A 17,880-nucleotide genomic window follows, 5' to 3' on the forward strand; every position below is an offset into this window, starting at 1 on the left:
GGAGTGGTGTCAGCAACAAACTTGTCTGCACCACCACCTTCTGCTGTCAGAGATTTTCGCTCAACACAGGGAGAAAAACAAACTTTTAAGTTTCGTGAATCTCCCTCAGTGGCGGTGAGAGGTCTAAGATTCTGGCTAAGAATTCCCGGTCGGGATATGTGCTTTTGGACACAGTGCCTCTGCTTACAGCGCACAGTCCGGCACCAAGGTTAGCACAGCCGTGGCTAGCCTCCACACAGACAACCCCTTAAGTTGGGCAAGCTGCTGGCCGGAAGTTCGGGTTGAACCCTATGCCACGCAATCTCTTGGACACTTTTCTCCACCACGAGCTCCACTTCTGGTGACACTGGAGTTAGTGACGCTCAGGGAGGATGGCTATAGTAAGGACAAAGCTGTCCCTTATACAGAGTCCGCCCTTGTGGCACTGGAAGAGACAGGGAGATTTAACCTAGAGTTAGCGTCTCTTTCGGAAACGCTGCTTAGGTCTCTCTCCGGTTCTATCGTTACGTCCCTGGAACCGTTTGAGTTTCGACAGGACGCGAGCGAAAAGGACGTAACGACGCTGTTCGCTACTTTGGCCAAGTTTCAGCTGAACAAATGCGTCTTTCTGCGCAGCTTTATGCACACGCGGTGCACGCTCGCAGGTTAGCGTTTCTCTTGGGTTCCATGATCCAAGACAAAGCCGCGGTTGAGGCTCTCAAGTTATCCCCTTTCACGGAGGGTGCCTTGTTGGTACAGCCGTCGCTCGATGCGCTCCACAAGCAAACCCGGGACGATCGGGATTTAGCGATAGCCAAGATAGCGTAACACGTCTTTCCTAAGCCTCGGAGCAAGAGCTACGGACCGCCTAAACCTTCCGCCTCTTCGATGAATAGGGGCAGGTCAGCACACCCCAGCTCTTCTTCACGAGGACGGGGAAGATTCTTTCAAGGGTGCGGGACGCAAGCTACACCCTCTATGATGTGTCCCCGAACCACTAGCCCATGCAACCACCACGCCTTTGTTGGCAGGCGGCCCGTCACGTGCACTTACACATTGGTTACTAAGCTAATCAGTCAGTGAATAGTGGGTATAGTGCGTTCGGGATTCAGGCTACACTGGAAGGAGGGATAGGCTCCCTTAACCAGAGCGCCGCAGCTGTCAAGTTTCCTGTTCAACGGAAGCAAAGACAGCGATACAAGTACTTTTGTCCCCTCTGAATAGATTTCTGAGACAAATCAAATTCACAATGGAGACACCCGCGTCAGTCAGAGACACACTCAGACCAGAGACTGGGTGATGTCAATCTAGGACTCTATGTCAGACAGCTTACTGCTAGCTTCAGATGTATAAGCCTCTTTGTTTAAGGATAAACGGCTTCACAGTCGCATGTCAGCGACTATTGCCGGACAACTTGAAGCACTGTCAAACCTTCCAAGTTTTCACATTAAGTGTTACGAACAGAACTAAGGTCACCATCATGTGGCTACCCTTATGTTCGGCACTAAAGCTTTCCGCATTTGGAGATCTTTTTCCCGGACGCAAAAGATAGGAATGCGGTGTTTGGCAATTAATGTTAAAACACACACCTTCTTGTTCAGTGTTTCAACTTCAGCTTTACTCCCCTCAGGGCCTTTTCTACCGCGAGTTAACAAACTACACTCTTTTTGTAGTCTTCCCAGCGGTGGCCCCTGGATTTTGCACAATTTGGCTTTGCTCCAGGAGTCTTCTCCTACTTCGCAAATAGTACTCTTTGCCTCTAGATTAAGCCAACGAAGGCTGAATCACGAAACTTCAGTTTCAGAGATGCAGCTTCGGATACATACTCAGATCCCTCTGCATGGTTTCTAACGACATGGGCAGAAGAAGTTTGAGCTTACCTTTACCCTCGGGGATATAGGAACTTCAGGTTACCAGTACTTGAAGTACCAGTTAATGGAACCTTGGCTATACAGTGACCTTCTAACAGAGTCCACTTATTTTCCAAAGCCAGTTCGCTTTCCTTTCTTTCAAGCCACCGCTTAGGGACTTGGGTACATAGTTCTCACTGATACCACTCCCGTAACCATTGAGGACAACGGTTGTTTTCTCTGGAGCTTGACTTACTCTCTGTACTTCCTCCTTTTCTTTGAAAAGATCAGTGACATTCTGTCACACTCTTGCAAACGGGGCCTTCCTCTTCACTCATAAGTTTTATGAGACAAGGTGCAAGAAAAGGGGGGGGGGGGGGCATGTTCGTACTTGGACAGTTCTCCCTTGGGCTCCTTCCAGACTGTGCGAGATAGAGCATGGACCTACTCATAGGCCTTACCTGAATTAGGCTATGTTTCTTCCTAATCTTATCAGCGTGTCTTGCTTAGCTCGCAGTATAAGATTACAGGTCTCCCTTAACAGAGAGACCATAGGCTATCTGTATCTGTATCTGTGGGTTACGTCGCTAGCATCCAGATTGCTGGTTTTGGCGCGACGGGTGGGTGTGCGCAGCGACGTCGTTTATCGGCGGCTGGTAGTCAGCGCCGCCTTGAATGCCTCAGTAGAGGCTGAGTGGACAACTGTGTTGTCCAGGTGATTCCACTCTATTGTGGATCGTGGGAAGAACGACTGTTTGTATTGTTCAGTGTTGCAGCGTGGTACAGCGAAACACCTGTCGTTGTTTTTTATGTAATTGTCTATGGGGTTGCTACCAACGTAGTCTGCTGTTTGTCTTCTGGGTCGGATCATGCGGCCAGCACGTTGAGGGGTCAGGAATTTGTCTGGAGGCATTGCCTTGTAGTAGAAAGTCAGGCGGAGGTTTACTCGACGTTCCTGGAGAGTTGGGAGGTTGTGGCGTGTCAGGAGGCCCGTAACAAAGCCAGGATGTCTTGATCGGTAGTCGTTGGCGATGAAACGTGCTGCTGTGCGCTGTATGCGTTCCATCCTATCGATGTCCTGCGCTTGGTACGGGTCCCAGACTACGGCTCCGTACTCAAGGAGGGGTCGGACGAGGGCCAGGTAGACATTTCGTCTGCAGGCTGCCGGGCAGTGGCGGAGGTTTCTGCGTAGGAAGCCAAGAGTGCAGTTTGCTTTCTTGGTGATGCTGCTGATGTGGTTTCTCCACTTGAGGTTGTCCGAGAATAGGATGCCTAGGTATGGGTTGGAGGGGACAGTTTTGAGGATGGTGTTGTTGAGGGAGTACATGAAGGTGGAGGGTGGTTTGTGGGAAATGCTCATGACATAGCACTTGGTGGCGTTGAAGCGCATTCCCCATTTCTCTGCCCAACCTTCTAGACACTTCAGGTCCTCTTGTAGGGTGTGGTGGTCATTGAAGGTGTTGATCTCTCTGTAGACGAGACAGTCGTCGGCGAACAGCCTAACCTGGGATCTGACTGCCTGCGGGAGATCGTTGATGTGGCTGAGAAAGAGGAGTGGGCCCAACACGGTGCCTTGTGGGACGCCTGAGTCGACGGTAGTGGGCTGGGACATGCTGCCTTCAACGACGACTTGCATGCTGCGTTCCGTGAGGAAGCAGTGAAGCCATGCGTGGAGGGGGCCTGTGATGCCATAGTTGGCCAACTTGAGGAGGAGCCGGTCATGGGGGACGGTGTCGAATGCTTTGGAAAAGTCTAGTATGGCCATGTCAATTTGTTTGCCTTGATCAAAAGACTGTAGTAGGTCGTTGGTGGTGGTTAGTAGTTGGGTTTCAGCGGAGTAGCCAGATAGGCTAGATAGTGTTCATAACCAAAGGGTCACAGCAGGACAAGTCTGAGTCTTTTGGTACTGGAGTTTCTATGCTCCTTAGATTTTGAACCGCTACAGTCCGCTCTTCTTCATAAATCTGACGTGTGAAACGCTCTCCACTTTGCTTCTAGCTACGGCACACAGAGGTAGCGAGATTCACGCACTCGCTGGCTTACCGGGAGACGTAGTATTCAATAGAGACGCTCTATCTCACTCCGTTTCCAGCCAGACTTCTTAGCCAAGAATCAGAAGTCAGGATAACCATCTCCGATGGTCTAAGTTATTCCTCTTTATAGGATTCTCGCCACAGGCGACCCAGTCTTATGAATCTGACCAGTTAGATCACTATGCTCCTTCCTGTCTCATACAAGGAGTTAAGATCACAAACAAAAGCTACTCTTATCGTCTTCGTACACAAAGAGAGATAAATACACAGCTAAGTTGGTGCTAAAATCAGGAAGATTATCTGAAGTCCTCGACTCCGCCTATTGGAGATCGGAGGATGTTTTTATCAACTATTACCTGCGCGAAATTTTCAGTGCGCGGCAGGACGGTACCAAGGCGCTACCAGCTATGGTAGCAGCAGGGCAATTGTTGCCTAGCTCATAGGTGAACACCCCACCACCTTAATTAGCAATCTGCTGTATGTGAAATGGGATAAGATATGTAATATAATTGAAAATTTTAATAATAAATTTTCATTTGATTTATATACTTACCCAATTCACATAGTAAATCCCTAAAAATGAGAGGGCACTTTGAGCGAATGAATACAAGATGGCGGCGAGAGCACGTGTGCGCAATGCATGCTGGGAGGTAGCCTTGACCTGGCGTTGTCATGTGACCGTCAAGGTCGTTCTATTTTTAGGGTTACTTCCCCCCTTACCAGGGTTGAGCATAGTTTCAGCGTTCTAGCACTAAACTGAAGTAAATTGCTTTATGTGAATTGGGTAAGTATATTAATAATTTTCGAATTATATTTGTTTGTAATTATAGATATAAAGCTACACTTGAGATAATTTTCAAGTACTATCACATTGCTGATTTATGTCACAGTGCTGGGTCGACTGCTACCTTTTGTTTGCGTGACCAGAAATGACACTGGGTATCTGTAGAATTGCTGTGCATGTACATTACACGGGCAGTTGGGAGTGCAAACAACACTGTGTTTCAGGTTCTGGCTGGCCAGAGCAGTTGAGAGTTATCTTCGTGGGGACACATCATACTGTGATCAGATCTTCCTCATGCGGCGAGGTTTGCTGCAGGTCAGTGTGCTGTTTCTTAAAAAAAATTGTTATAGGAGCTCACAGCAATGTACAACAGCAAAACACACCGACACATAAACACACACGATGAAATTGAATTAACCCTTACACTGGTGCAATTCTGTAACACGTGTTACATAGCCACTGGTGAATGAACAGAGAGAAAAATAAAGAAAAACGGTCATATAGGTTTTCGCACCCATGGGAGGTAATCGGAACTGACCAAACAGACTGAGCTAGTAGCGCGACATATATCGTGACAACCAGGTGACAGTATACCTAAAGTAGCGCGACATATGTCGCGACAACCAGCCTAAGGGTTAATACAGTAAATGATCTAGTACTAGTATGCTTTTTAGTTGATTGCTTTGTTGTGCCAGGGACAGAAGTATGAAGGCGAAAAAACTATTCAGGCTTTCTTGGTTGGGGTTACAAGTTTGTTATTCACAGTAGTGTTACTTTTACATGATAGCAGTGCTTGAACCATATACAGTCTGACCTGTGTATAACGGCCACTCAAGGGACCAACCAAAAGTAGTCCTCACAGACAGGTGGTCATTATGGGAAGGTAAGTTATTAGGAATGAACATTGTTGAGGATCCTTTCCGGTGGATGTAATACACAAGCTCTGGAAATAACTGTCCGGTGTGTGTGTGTTGTGAAAGAGTGCATACATTCAGCATGTTCTCCTTGTCCACATGTTTCACAAACACCCCTCGCTAGTAACTGTCCGGTGTGTGTATGTTGTGAAAGAGTGAATACTCTTGCTTTTAGTGTGGCAAACATTCAGCATGTTCTCCTTGTCCACATGTTTCAATCAATCAATCAATCAATGAGTCTTATATCGCGCATATTCCGTGGGTACAGTTCTAGGCGCTCTGCAGTGATGCCGTGTGAGATGAAATTTTATACGGCCAGTAGATTGCAGCCATTTCGGCGCATATTTACCTTTCACGGCCTATTATTCCAAGTCACACGGGTATAGGTAGACAATTATTAACTGTGCCTAAGCAATTTTGCCAGGAAAGACCTTTTTGTCAATCGTGGGATCTTTAACGTGCACACCCAATGTAGTGTACACGGGGGGAGGTTCGGACACCGAAGAGAGTCTGCACACAAAGTTGACTCTGTGAAATAAATTTCCGCCGAACCTGGGATCGAACTCACGCTGACAGCGGCCAACTGAATACAAATCCAGCGCGCTACCAACTGAGCTATATCCCCGTCCTGAGTTTCACAAACACCCCTCGCTAGTAACTGGCCTTTAAAATATAATGTCACATGGGAAAGCTTGACTCATTAAAAGCAAGGGTATTCACTCTTTCACAACCCATACAAACCCGACAAGAGTTATTTCTGAACATTATCTATTGGCAGGTACAGTGGTTAGATTCCACATTAAAATAATACCACACAGGTCAGTTTGCAGAACTACCTCATGAGTTAGAAGTGTTCGTCACATTGGTATCTGTCTCTGGTTCCTGAGTTAGAATTGTTGATCATACTGGTATCTGTCTCTGGTTCCTGAGTTAAAAATGGTTGTCACACTGGTATCTGTCTCTGGTTCCTGAGTTAGAAATGTTGGGTCACACTGGTATCTGTCTGGTTCCTGAGTTAGAATTGTTGATCATACTGGTATCTGTCTCTGGTTCCTGAGTTAGAAATGTTTGTCACACTGGTATCTGTCTCTGGTTCCTGAGTTAGAAATGTTGGGTCACACTGGTATCTGTCTGGTTCCTGAGTTAGAAATGTTTGTAACATTGGTATCTGTCTCTGGTTCCGGAGTGAGAAGTGTTGGTAACACTGGTATCTGTCTCTGGTTCCGGAGTGAGAAGTGTTGGTAACACTGGTATCTGTCTCTGGTTCTTGAGTTAGAAATGTTTGGTTTTTTCTTCTTTTTTTTTCTCGTCTGTACACCTGTTCCTTTGTCCCGTTGTGCTCTCACACCGCCCCGTCCCTGCACTCGCTGCTCCAACCACCTGAATTTCGTTCCGCTGCCAGACTTGTCGATTTTACAGACGCTCCAGGGGGGGATGTCGGGTCGCTGCGGTAGGCTACCCTCGGAAGATGACACTGCACTTCTGCTGAGTCACTTCGACGGTGTTCAGTAGTGGGTCTGTCCCGAGCTAACGGACGCAGCCCTCTACCTACTATGCCCCCTACAAACGACATTGACTTTAAGTCGCGGAGCCAGACTGAGTGAGCGTCCCCGCCAGAGAGCAGACCGCCACCACGTCCCTCCGTCGACCCCCCAGAACGTCACACGTTGAAGACTGACAGCAGAACTACTATTCAGGGAAGGATCGAACAGGAACACTGAGACCAAGGTCACCATGAGAGCTCCGGGCATGAAGGGCCACAAGAGCAAGGACAATTTATATTTTGGATGATTAATGAGATGAGGATGATTATAATGATGATGCTTTGGATTTCCAATTTTGGTTTTGAGACTACGTGACAGGGCAGCACTCTACGCTTACTGTCATAATATATCCTGGCGTCAACCAGGCCCGAGAACTGCCGCACCTGCGGTGTTGGTCAGGTAAACAGAACCTGAGCACCCTCAAAGTTGCATTCGTTAAGTGAATGACACTCGGCTGTGTGATCCCAGCCTTCCCATAGGAACCATAGCACTTCCATTCTGGGTAGGAGCCGACCGTAGCCCGAAAAACCCACATGACCCTGATGGGATTCGAACCCACGACCTCCCGGCCTGCAGCCCGATGTGCTAACCACTGCGCTACGGGGGCCGGTGAGTTAGAAATGTTGGTCACATTGGTATCTGTCTGTTTCCTGAGTTAGAAATGTTGGTCACATTGGTGACACTGGTATCTGTGTGTGGATGTGCAGCACGTGGCCAGTAACATCGTGGAGCACGAGATCCGACACAAGGAGATCCTCCAGAGCAGCTTTGACCTTCTGGGGGAGCTCATCAAGTTCAACTGGGAGGCCTTCAAGACCTTTGACGCTGTCTTGTCCCCGGCCTCTGCCTCCAAGGACTCCTCCTCCTCCTCCTCACGCTCCTCTTCTTCTTCCTCCTCCTCCGCCGCCAAGTTTGAGAAGTTCACCAACACCGTCAACCGCAACATGGTCGACTCCAACATGTTCATCCGCAGTCTGGTCCTGTCCCTCGAGCACTTCCGCTCTGAGGGCAAGGATATGGGTAAGTTTCATATTGGTTTTCCGCTCTGAGGGCAAGAGTATGGGTAGGTTTCATATGTGTTTTTCGCTCTGAGGGCAAAGGTATGGGTAGGTTTAATTTGGGTTTTCTGCTCTATGGGCAAGGATATGGGTAGGTTTCATGTGGGGTTTCTGCTCTGAGGGCAAGGATATGGGTAGGTTTCATGTGGGGTTTCTGCTCTGAGGGCAAGGATATGGGTAGGTTTCATGTGGGGTTTCTGCTCTGAGGGCAAGGATATGGGTAGGTTTAATTTGGGTTTTCTGCTCTATGGGCAAGGATATGGGTAGGTTTCATGTGGGGTTTCTGCTCTGAGGGCAAGGATATGGGTAGGTTTCATATGGGTTTTCTGCTCTGAGAGCAATAATATGTGTTTGGTTTATATGTGGGGTTTTCCGCTCTTAGGGCAAGGATATGGGTAGGTTTCTAGTGTTTTTCGCTTTGAAGGCAAGTTTATGGGTAAGTTAGATATGTGTTTTTTGCTCTGAGGGCAAGGGTATGGGTAGGTTTGATGTAGGTTTTTTGCTCTTAGGGCAAGTATATGGGCAGGATTGATATGTGTTTTTCACTCTGAGGGCAAGGATATGGGTAGATTTAATGTGGGTTTTCTGCTCTTAGGGCAAGGATATGGGTAGGATTGATATGGGTTTCCACTCTGAGGGTAAGGATATGGGTAAGTTTCATAATTATGGGTTTTATAAGCCGAGGGCAATTTGAGATTATTTAGTTGATTTAGTGTGTTTTTTGTGTGTGTAAGAGAGAGGGTGTGTGTGTGTGTTTGTTTGTGTGTGAGCATGCCTTTATTTATTTATGTTTGAGAAAAAATAACTTAAAATAAATATTTTTGCAGTGTTTTGGGATTTTAGAATTACTTTCAACTGACTTGATGATCAAATACAGATGATGTAACAATGGGTTGCTTGTTGCAGAAATGGACAAGAAGGATAGCAAGCTGATGTCATACATCTGTGACTTCAGTCGCCAGCTAGACTACCTGTACAAACTCATCTCCAACATCAGTGTTCAAAATCTTACACAGGTGAGACATAACCTTAGGGTCTAGAAATTCGTTATCCACATCTTGGGATACGCAGTGTACATTGACGCATTGTGCAGAATTGTGAATACATCTTTGAAGAGTCGTTTAACAGGAAACATCCTTGTGCGCACTTGACATATAAAAGTAATTTGTTATTACCCTGCTACAATTAAGATGGCAGGTACAGTTTTAGAATAAAGTTAAATAGTGCTTGTTTAGATAATAGTATGGACTTGTGTTGTTGTTTGAGTCCTGTTGCAAATGGACATGGTCTTATGTTTTGTGAAGGCATAATTATGGTCTTTGTGCTAAAACAGCAAAACTGAGTCCAAAAATGACCTATGTGAAAATAGTTAAATGCATGTATTTGGATTTGGGGATAACTGGAATACAGGGGGAACCCCTCTTTTAAGAACTCCACAAATCTGAGAAAATCCGGTCTTGTGTCTTTAAATGTAAGAATGTACAGATGATATGAACAGATCATCTGAAAAATCAAGGTCTTAAAAAGGGAGAAGACTTAAATAAGGGGTTCTTAAAAGGGTGTTCCACTGTATTGCAAATAAATGTTCTATGTTTTGTGAAGGCACATGTTTTTTGTGCTAAAACAGCAAAACTTTGTCAAAAAATGGCCATTGTAAAAATTATTAAATGTTAGGAGTTCGGTAAAAAAAGAATACTTCTGACCCCAAAGTTTTCCCAGGAAAATGTGAGTTGTCTGAACACAACGCTGGTGTTCCTGATGTTCGCCAACAAGAAGAACCAGCTTCCTCGCTACCTGCAGGCCCTCAGGGACGAGAAGGAGAACATGGCGGATGTCACGGGATCCGGCTCCATACTTCAGAACTTCAGGTAAAGGCTTTGTTCTTGTTATTGTTATCGGTTTGCTGAAGGAGATTTGCTTCAATTTTGTTTCTTGTTTCCAAACCTTTTACACCGGCACACTGGTGAAAGTGCTTGCTTCTTAAACTGGTGGTTGTGAATTGAACCCCACGAATACAAATACCTTATTTTTTTAGCACTCTCCAGTCCACCCAGCTGGAAATGGGTACCTGACCCTATTTAGGGCCCGGGGAGGCAAAGACAGCGAGGGAGAGGAGTGAGCACCGCCCTCATACATGTATCTCTAACATCTCAATTACCTACGATCAAATATGTTTAGGCCAAAAAAAAAATAGGTCTGTTTACGGTAACATAGGCCCAAAAAATAGGGTCGGTAGGTCGGGATTTTTTTTTTTTTTTCCCCCCAAAAAAACCATATTTTTACGTTATTTTGCAAAAAAAACAAGATTTTTTTTTCTTTTTCTTTTTTCCCCCAAGTGCCAAAAAAAAGTCTAGGGTCGCGCGAAAAAAATAGGGTCGGTCGGGTTACCGTAAACAGACTATTTTTTTTTTTTGCCTTATGGGTATACCTTTACCTTTTAACCCTTTTACACTAGCATGTTTAAGACCTGTTCAAACTTGCCAATTCACATCATCAGCAGGTCTCGAACTATGGAAGACACAACCATCGAACACTGAGTAAGACGATACAAGCTAACTAAGATTTTGTGCTTTGGTGTTCTTGGTGCTAATTGTTGGGTTAGTGGTTTCTCTGCAGTGTGGTTAGCAGATAAAATTAGTTATGGTAACATTTGTTGCAGATCCAGGTTATTTGCAGGTTATTGTCTGCATGTGGTTTGTCAGCAGTGATGCTTGCAGGCGGGAAAAAGTGGTGCAAGAACATGTGCCTTTGTCCACATGACAGTATCAGCTTACTGGAGAGGATACACGGTGTTTTCCTGTTGTGTAGTGAAAGGGTTAAACTGTGAATGACAGCAAGTGTGTGTCCGTCTATGCATGTGTCAGCAAAAAGAATGTATCAGAGTGCACGATTCTTTTTCAGAGAAGTGACATTTTTACACTTTATACAATACACAATGTTGAATCCAATGTTTAATCTTCATATGTCGGTGCAACCTCGTTTTGTAATTGTGCAAATTTCTGTTGTGTAAAAATAGACAATAGAGTATTTGTTCTTGTTCTTGATTATTAACAAAAAAAATAATTTGATGTGTGTGCCATTGCAGGGACCTGTTGGTGTTCTGGCAAGACCATTACCTACACAAAGACAAAGACTGCAGTGCACTGGAAAAGGTGAGAGCTCCCCAGCTTGCTAGCCTCTTCCTCTGTCTGCATCTCCTATTCTGTCTACATTATCTTTTTTGAATCTCCAGCTAAGGAACTGTATAGAACTGAAAAGAATCAAGCTATGTAACAAAGGAAAGTTCGGTATAGATTGTAGAATTTTTGATAGCCTTTCCTTTGCAAGAATTGCAGCTACAGATGATTAGTTGATTACCGGTATGGTTATTTCCAGTGACACTATTTCCTGGCCATTTGGCTTTTCCTTGGGTTGAGACTTCAAATACATTTCTGGGATACTTTGCTGTTAAAATGTTCAAAGGAATTTACACTCGGAGCGAAGAGAAACTTTTTTTGGTTGTTGAATAAAAATGTTCCTGAGGCAGTTATCTGTCCTTGAAATTAATATATTGCAAGTTGATATCACGTTCACCATCTTATCCCTTTTGCTAATCTACTTTTTTCAACCTTTTGCAGAGTTCCCGCATCAGTTTCTCGTACTGGAAGAAGACAGTGGCAATGCTAGTGAGTGACGATAACACAGACCCCAGCGCAGTGGCCTACTACATTAACCCCTTACCCGCCGCCAGGACCAACTGAGCCATCAGGCTTACGCTGCCTAGATGGCAGAGTGCGCTTTTTGTGCTTTTTTTTTTTTTTACGTGCAAACTGGGCCATCTGCATGGAGTTAACCGTCGTGTGCGTTTGGTCTGTTCCTTCACGGGTCATCAACGTTTCATTTCTTGTGGTGGATGTTTTTCTGTGCTCAAGGGCTACGGTGGTTTCCGGATTACGTTGTGGATCAGCGTGGGGACTGGAGAGGCCGGAGCCCCCCCTCATTTTAACAAGCCGATGTGTCGTGTCTGCGTCTTCTGGTGCAGATTTCCGGGCAGACTCAAGAGCAAGCTCTTCGCTTTGTCGTGTTTTTAGGCATATTTTAACTCCTGGACAGAAAAATCTTTTGTTTCCGTTTCTCTTTTGTTATGTTTGTTTTTACCAATGAACTTTGTAAAATGAGGTTTAAACTCAAGAGAAATAATTGTGCTCATTTGTGTTGTAAGTTTATATCCTGCCATTTGGGTTTTTGTTGAGTTTTTTTGTGTGTGTTTTTTTTTAATTGTGGCAGGTACTTTTGGGGGTAGGGGGAAAGGGGATTGTGTTGTGAGTTTGTATTCTGCCATTTTTTTTTCTTTTCTTTGTTAATTGTTGTCGTTTACTTTAATGCGGCAGGTGCTTTTTGGAGTTGGGAGAAAGGGGATTTTCATTTCGAGTGGATTGTGATTTAAATGATGTTGATGTTACAAAAGATTTTGATATTTCCTGAGGTTTCAAATCATGCAGATTGTGTACACCAGCAAGTTTTTGACAGGCCCTCCTAAGTGTTGTTGGCACTGTTTTTATTGCCGTTTTTCAATTTTAATTGTTTAAATAAGAGTGCACTGTCAGTGAATATTCCGAAGTAGTAATAGTGAAGCTAACATAGCAGAGGTTCAGAAAATGGAAAAGTACCATGCTGTGACCCAGACATAAGATGTAGTCATTTCAGCAAAAATGGAGATGTCAGAATCCCGTGCCTGGGATCGGACATAATTATGTAGTGAAGCCACAAGAGGTTATACTGGACTCACCTGGATTTACCTGCATACATACTTGCATACCTTTATCCATTTTCCTGAGGCACTACAGCTGGCAGAGGGGTGTGAGGATTAAAAAAAAAAAAGATATCACAAAGCAGTCTTGAATCTGGCTTCAGTTTGTTAAGGCAATCTGCTTTGGACAGGTTTGAAAAATCAAAGCTGCACTCGCATGACTTCCATCTTTTTGAGACTGTGACATGATGAAATTTGTATTTTGATAAAACTTGAGTGATTTTTTTTCTCCGTAATATGTGGCATTGGCAACATATTGAGTTGTCAAAATCATTTGTTGGATTGTTATGGCTCATATAAGCTACCATCAGCCTGCTTTATTTCCATTACGCTATTGACATTGAACATCAAAATTGTGTCATTTAATGTACCAGCTGTTATGACAGCTTCAGAAATCAAGTGTCTCATCTGACCAGTTTTTGTTAAAATGGCATTGCTGAAAGCAAGATTATTTAGACTTTTATCAGATTTTTTTTTAGGAATAATTGTGAGAGTGTGAGTGAGAAACTGTGTGTGCTTTGTTTTTTTCAAGAGGAAAATGAGGTTTTTCTAGGAGATGTTAACTCACCAGTTTTCAGGAGATAGGTAAACAGCACACAATGTGCTTGAAAAGCCAAGCAGAAAACAAGTACTGAATACTTATCCAAAAGAAAGTGGTCTGTTATATATCAGAATTTAATGTGGAGATACTTACTTCACAGAATACAATTGTAAAGATGGTTGGTGACTCATTGACTGTGATTTATCAACGACAGTACCCCTGGAGTATCTCTGTGCAGAGACAGGGAAGATATTTGGGCTTGACCATGGCGATCTAAAGAACGCTATGGGCTTGACCAAAACCAATGATCTCCTTTCCCTTTTTGCACAATGGTTTGATTAGAAGCGGTGGCCAAAGGTTCATCACTTTCTTAATTCTTGTAAATGTAGACTCGATTTGGCAGTGATATTTTTATTCTGAAGTTTTAACATTATTTTTCCCACAAACGTAAGAGCATCTCAACGTTTGGCTTACATTTGGTGGGAGTTGAGTAAAACTGGACCGGCTTTTTTTCCTGGAGGTTTTTGTTGAGCATGAAATGGAGAGTGCTAGTTATTGCTGTATGAAAATCTGTTCTCTCTGGAAGTGACTTTCTGTGTGTGGAGAGGGGTGTCAGTGGTTACCCCTCCAGCGTTTTTTTTGTACAGGAGAGAGAGAGAACAAGATGAGTTTGGATGTGGTTTGCGGAATGATACTTTTTCAGTCTACCTCTTATCTTGCTGTCAACATGAAGTGTGTTCGTGGTGGTCTTTGGGTGGGGGAGACAGATGTGCTGTTAACTTCATATAAGTGCAATGTTGCTGACACATACTTTTTCTTTTGTTTGTAATGGGAAGCTGTGAGTATAACCCCGAGTATACAGCACTTGCCAAACCTTCCCCCGCCCCCCTTCCTCTCAATCCCCTACCCCCTCCCACCCCCTACAGTGGTAGGCCAGAACTGTATTTTGTAATTGTTGTTCCAACACCTGAATAGTCAAAATCAAACGATGAGAAACTACACAGGTTTTTTTTTTACTTTTACCAATTTGCTACCCCTTTTTTGTTGAGAGTAATATGACAGTATCTGGTTTAGAAATTGGGTAATGGATTCGTGTCGTGACGAATTCATGTCTTTTTTGTGCTTTTAAATTAGTGGTTAAGCTCCGATTTGAAGCTTAATTTTGCATATCCAAATTTACTTTCAGAATAAGCTATCAAGGAACTCGTAATGCTTTTTGGAGTCAAGGGTGAATATTTTACTTTCAATTTCATGTATATGTAGTCGAATGCAAAATGTCATGTTTCTTTCTCCCTGCGAAGACCTGACAGAAAAGCGAACTTTATTAACTCTAGGCATGTAACTGCAGTGATAATGAAGAAAGCCAGATATTGCATAGTGCTGATTATCGTTTTCCCCCCGAGGATTTATTTGTCTTTGTCATTGTCACATTTTGTTCATTTGTTGACTACCTTCAATGTTATTGAGATGTCCGTGAAAAAAAACAAAAAAAACATACCCTTTTTGTTAATTTGTATCAATTGTAAATAGTAATCTCATTTTTTATTTGCGTAGAACAGTGCATGTGTACTCCTTGTAATGGATGAATTCCGGAAATAGTCTGGTTTTGATGGGTCGTGGAAGAGTTGCTATCATTGGAAAACCTGAGTGGAACAACCCCAGCTGACATTGTAGACCCATTACTAGGGAGCGGAGTTTCCAGATGTGCTTGGCCCCCCCGCGGGTTAGGGGGAAGAATTTACCCGATGCTCCCCAGCATGTCGTAAGAGGCGACTAACGGATTCTGTTTCTCTTTTTACCCTTGTTAAGTGTTTCTTGTTTAGAATATAGTCAATTTTTGTAAAGATTTTAGTCAAGCAGTATGTAAGAAATGTTAAGTCCTTTGTACTGGAAACTTGCATTCTCCCAGTAAGGTGATACATTGTACTACGTTGCAAGCCCCTGGAGCAAATTTTTGATTAGTGCTTTTGTGAACAAGAAACAATTGACAAGTGGCTCTATCCCATCTCCCCCCTTTCCCCATCGCGATATAACCTTCGTGGTTGAAAACGACGTTAAACACCAAATAAAGAAAGATGTGGTCTGCGTTCTGAGGGACGAAATCACATTGGCTATGCATTGTCAACTCTGATGTTGGTACTTTCGAACAATAAAGAGTGCGATATTGTGCGGGCATTGCAGGAAACGCAGTGCGGAGCTTATTTTCAAGGGGATGTCAATTGTTCACATGATTTCACTGGCACAGATGGCCGACCATGTGTGGAAACATGTTGCTTGCTAGTGATTAGCCTACAAAGTCATGCCGGTTTGTTTGCCCCAATATTTTGATGGGTGAGCAACTCTTCCACAACTTCTATAAACTTGACAGTCATTTCTTCACATCATCTATTGTGAACATTTGTTTACTCTTAATAGTATCGTAATTTGCTATGGGTGGACTATTCAGGTGTCGTAATGTATGCTTCTATATTTTATTGTGCTAAATGAATTTATTTTGTAATGTTATAGCGAGTGATGAAATGTGGTGTGAACGGGGATGATTTTTGCTCTAATGTGTTCATTGACTTTTGTCATAGATGCACAGGTATGGATTTGTATTACGTTGTGAGTGACTTAGAGGGAGAGAGGTGTGTGACAGAAAGAGAGATCTGTGTGTGTGCAAGAGGAGAGTGTCATGTTAGTGTGTGTGAGAGAGAGAGAGAGAAGGGAGTTTGATTGTGTGTGCATGTGTTGGTGTGTGTGTGTGTGAGAGAGAGAGAGAGAAGGGAGTTTGATTGTGTGTATATATGTTGGTGTGTGTGTGTGAGAGAGAAGGGAGTTTGATTGTGTGTATATATGTTGGTGTGTGTGTGTGAGAGAGAAGGGAGTTTGATTGTGTGTATATATGTTTGTGTGTGTGTGTGAGAGAGAAGGGAGTTTGATTGTGTGTATATATGTTGGTGTGTGTGTGTGAGAGAGAAGGGAGTTTGATTGTGTGTATATATGTTGGTGTGTGTGTGTGTGAGAGAAGGGAGTTTGATTGTGTGTGCATGTGTGTGTGTGAGAGAGAGAAGTGAGTTTGATTGTGTGCACATGTGTGTGTGTGTGTGTGTGTGTGAGAGAGAAGGGAGTTTGATTGTGTGTATATATATGTTGGTGTGTGTGTGTGTGTGAGAGAGAAGGGAGTTTGATTGTGTGCACATGTGTTGGTGTGTGTGTGTGAGAGAGAGAAGGGAGTTTGATTGTGTGCACATGTGTGTGTGTGTGTGTGTGTGAGAGAGAGAAGGGAGTTTGATTGTGTGCACATGTGTTGGTGTGTGTGTGTGTGAGAGAGAAGGGAGTTTGATTGTGTGTGCACATGTGTGTGTGTGTGAGAGAGAGAAGGGAGTTTGATTGTGTGTGCATGTGTTGGTGTGTGTGTGTGTGAGAGAGAAGGGAGTTTGATTGTGTGTGCATGTGTTGGTATTTGTGTGTGAGAGAGAAGGGAGTTTGATTGTGTGTATATATATGTTGGTGTGTGCGTGTGTGTCTGAGAGAGAAAGAAGGGAGTTTGATTGTGTGTACATGTGTTGGTGTGTGTGTGTGTGAGAGAGAAGGGAGTTTGATTGTGTGCACATGTGTTGGTGTGCATGTGTGAAAGAGAGAAACAAGAGATTGAGTTTATGCACAGCTGTGTGTGTGAAGGGAGTGCAAGTGGTATTTATAGACTTCAGTTTCCATTAAAAGCATGTACTTGAGTAATTGTGACTGGTTTGTGTTTGTATGATAACAGTTGTTAATCATGATTTTACTCAACCATCTCTGTGAAATGTACAACAAGCCATTGATGCAGATTTGATGATTAAAGCTATTTTTAACCAATGATGTGTTACCCAAGCCAAATCTGTTTCTCTCTTGTGTACTCTTTTATTAGCTATGTCAGTGCAAAGCGGAAGAGCTTTGAATAGAACTTATTAAACTGACATGTAAAAAAAAAATTTTTTTTAAAAAAGTACCAAAGCTTCAAAAAATTCATGTTAGTTCAAAAAATGATAAAAGACAAATTTCCAGAAATGTCTGTCGGGGATTTTATTGGCTGTGGAAATATGATGCCCTTCCAGACTAGGACACAAGCTACTGGCCACTGATGAGTGGTGGACATTAATGATGGCAGGGAATTCAGTGGAACCCCTCATTTAAAACCCCTCCCTCAATTTAGGAACCCCTCACTTTAAAGATGATGTTTTCTCAGACTTTCTGTTCATGAACTCTGTTACCCCCAATTTAAGACTGCCTCCTTTTAAATACCTGATTTAATTACATATTCTTACCCAACTCACATAGATGGCAATAACTTCATTTTGTTGCTAAGGTATTGAAGCACTCATCCGTGGTAACACGGGAAGTAACCCTTAAAAACGAAACTCTAC

At 43.6% G+C, this 17,880-nt stretch overlaps 1 protein-coding gene across 2 annotated transcripts in view; it reads left to right on the top strand.

Annotated features, from left to right (window-relative positions):
* Positions 1 to 17,449, top strand: part of LOC138971358 (short transient receptor potential channel 4-associated protein-like) — a 42,658-nt gene extending 25,209 nt beyond the window's left edge. For both annotated transcript variants that reach the window (XM_070344084.1, XM_070344092.1), the window contains exons 17-22: positions 4,871 to 4,961; positions 7,812 to 8,124; positions 9,069 to 9,178; positions 9,882 to 10,030; positions 11,248 to 11,314; positions 11,780 to 17,449. In XM_070344084.1, the coding sequence (XP_070200185.1) occupies positions 4,871 to 4,961; positions 7,812 to 8,124; positions 9,069 to 9,178; positions 9,882 to 10,030; positions 11,248 to 11,314; positions 11,780 to 11,902 (853 nt within the window). In that variant the 3' untranslated portion in view covers positions 11,903 to 17,449. The remainder of the gene's footprint in view (positions 1 to 4,870; positions 4,962 to 7,811; positions 8,125 to 9,068; positions 9,179 to 9,881; positions 10,031 to 11,247; positions 11,315 to 11,779) is intronic.
* Positions 17,450 to 17,880: the final 431 nt, after the last annotated feature.

This window comes from Littorina saxatilis, linkage group LG1, assembly GCF_037325665.1.
Source record: "Littorina saxatilis isolate snail1 linkage group LG1, US_GU_Lsax_2.0, whole genome shotgun sequence".
Lineage (NCBI taxonomy): Eukaryota > Metazoa > Mollusca > Gastropoda > Littorinimorpha > Littorinidae > Littorina > Littorina saxatilis.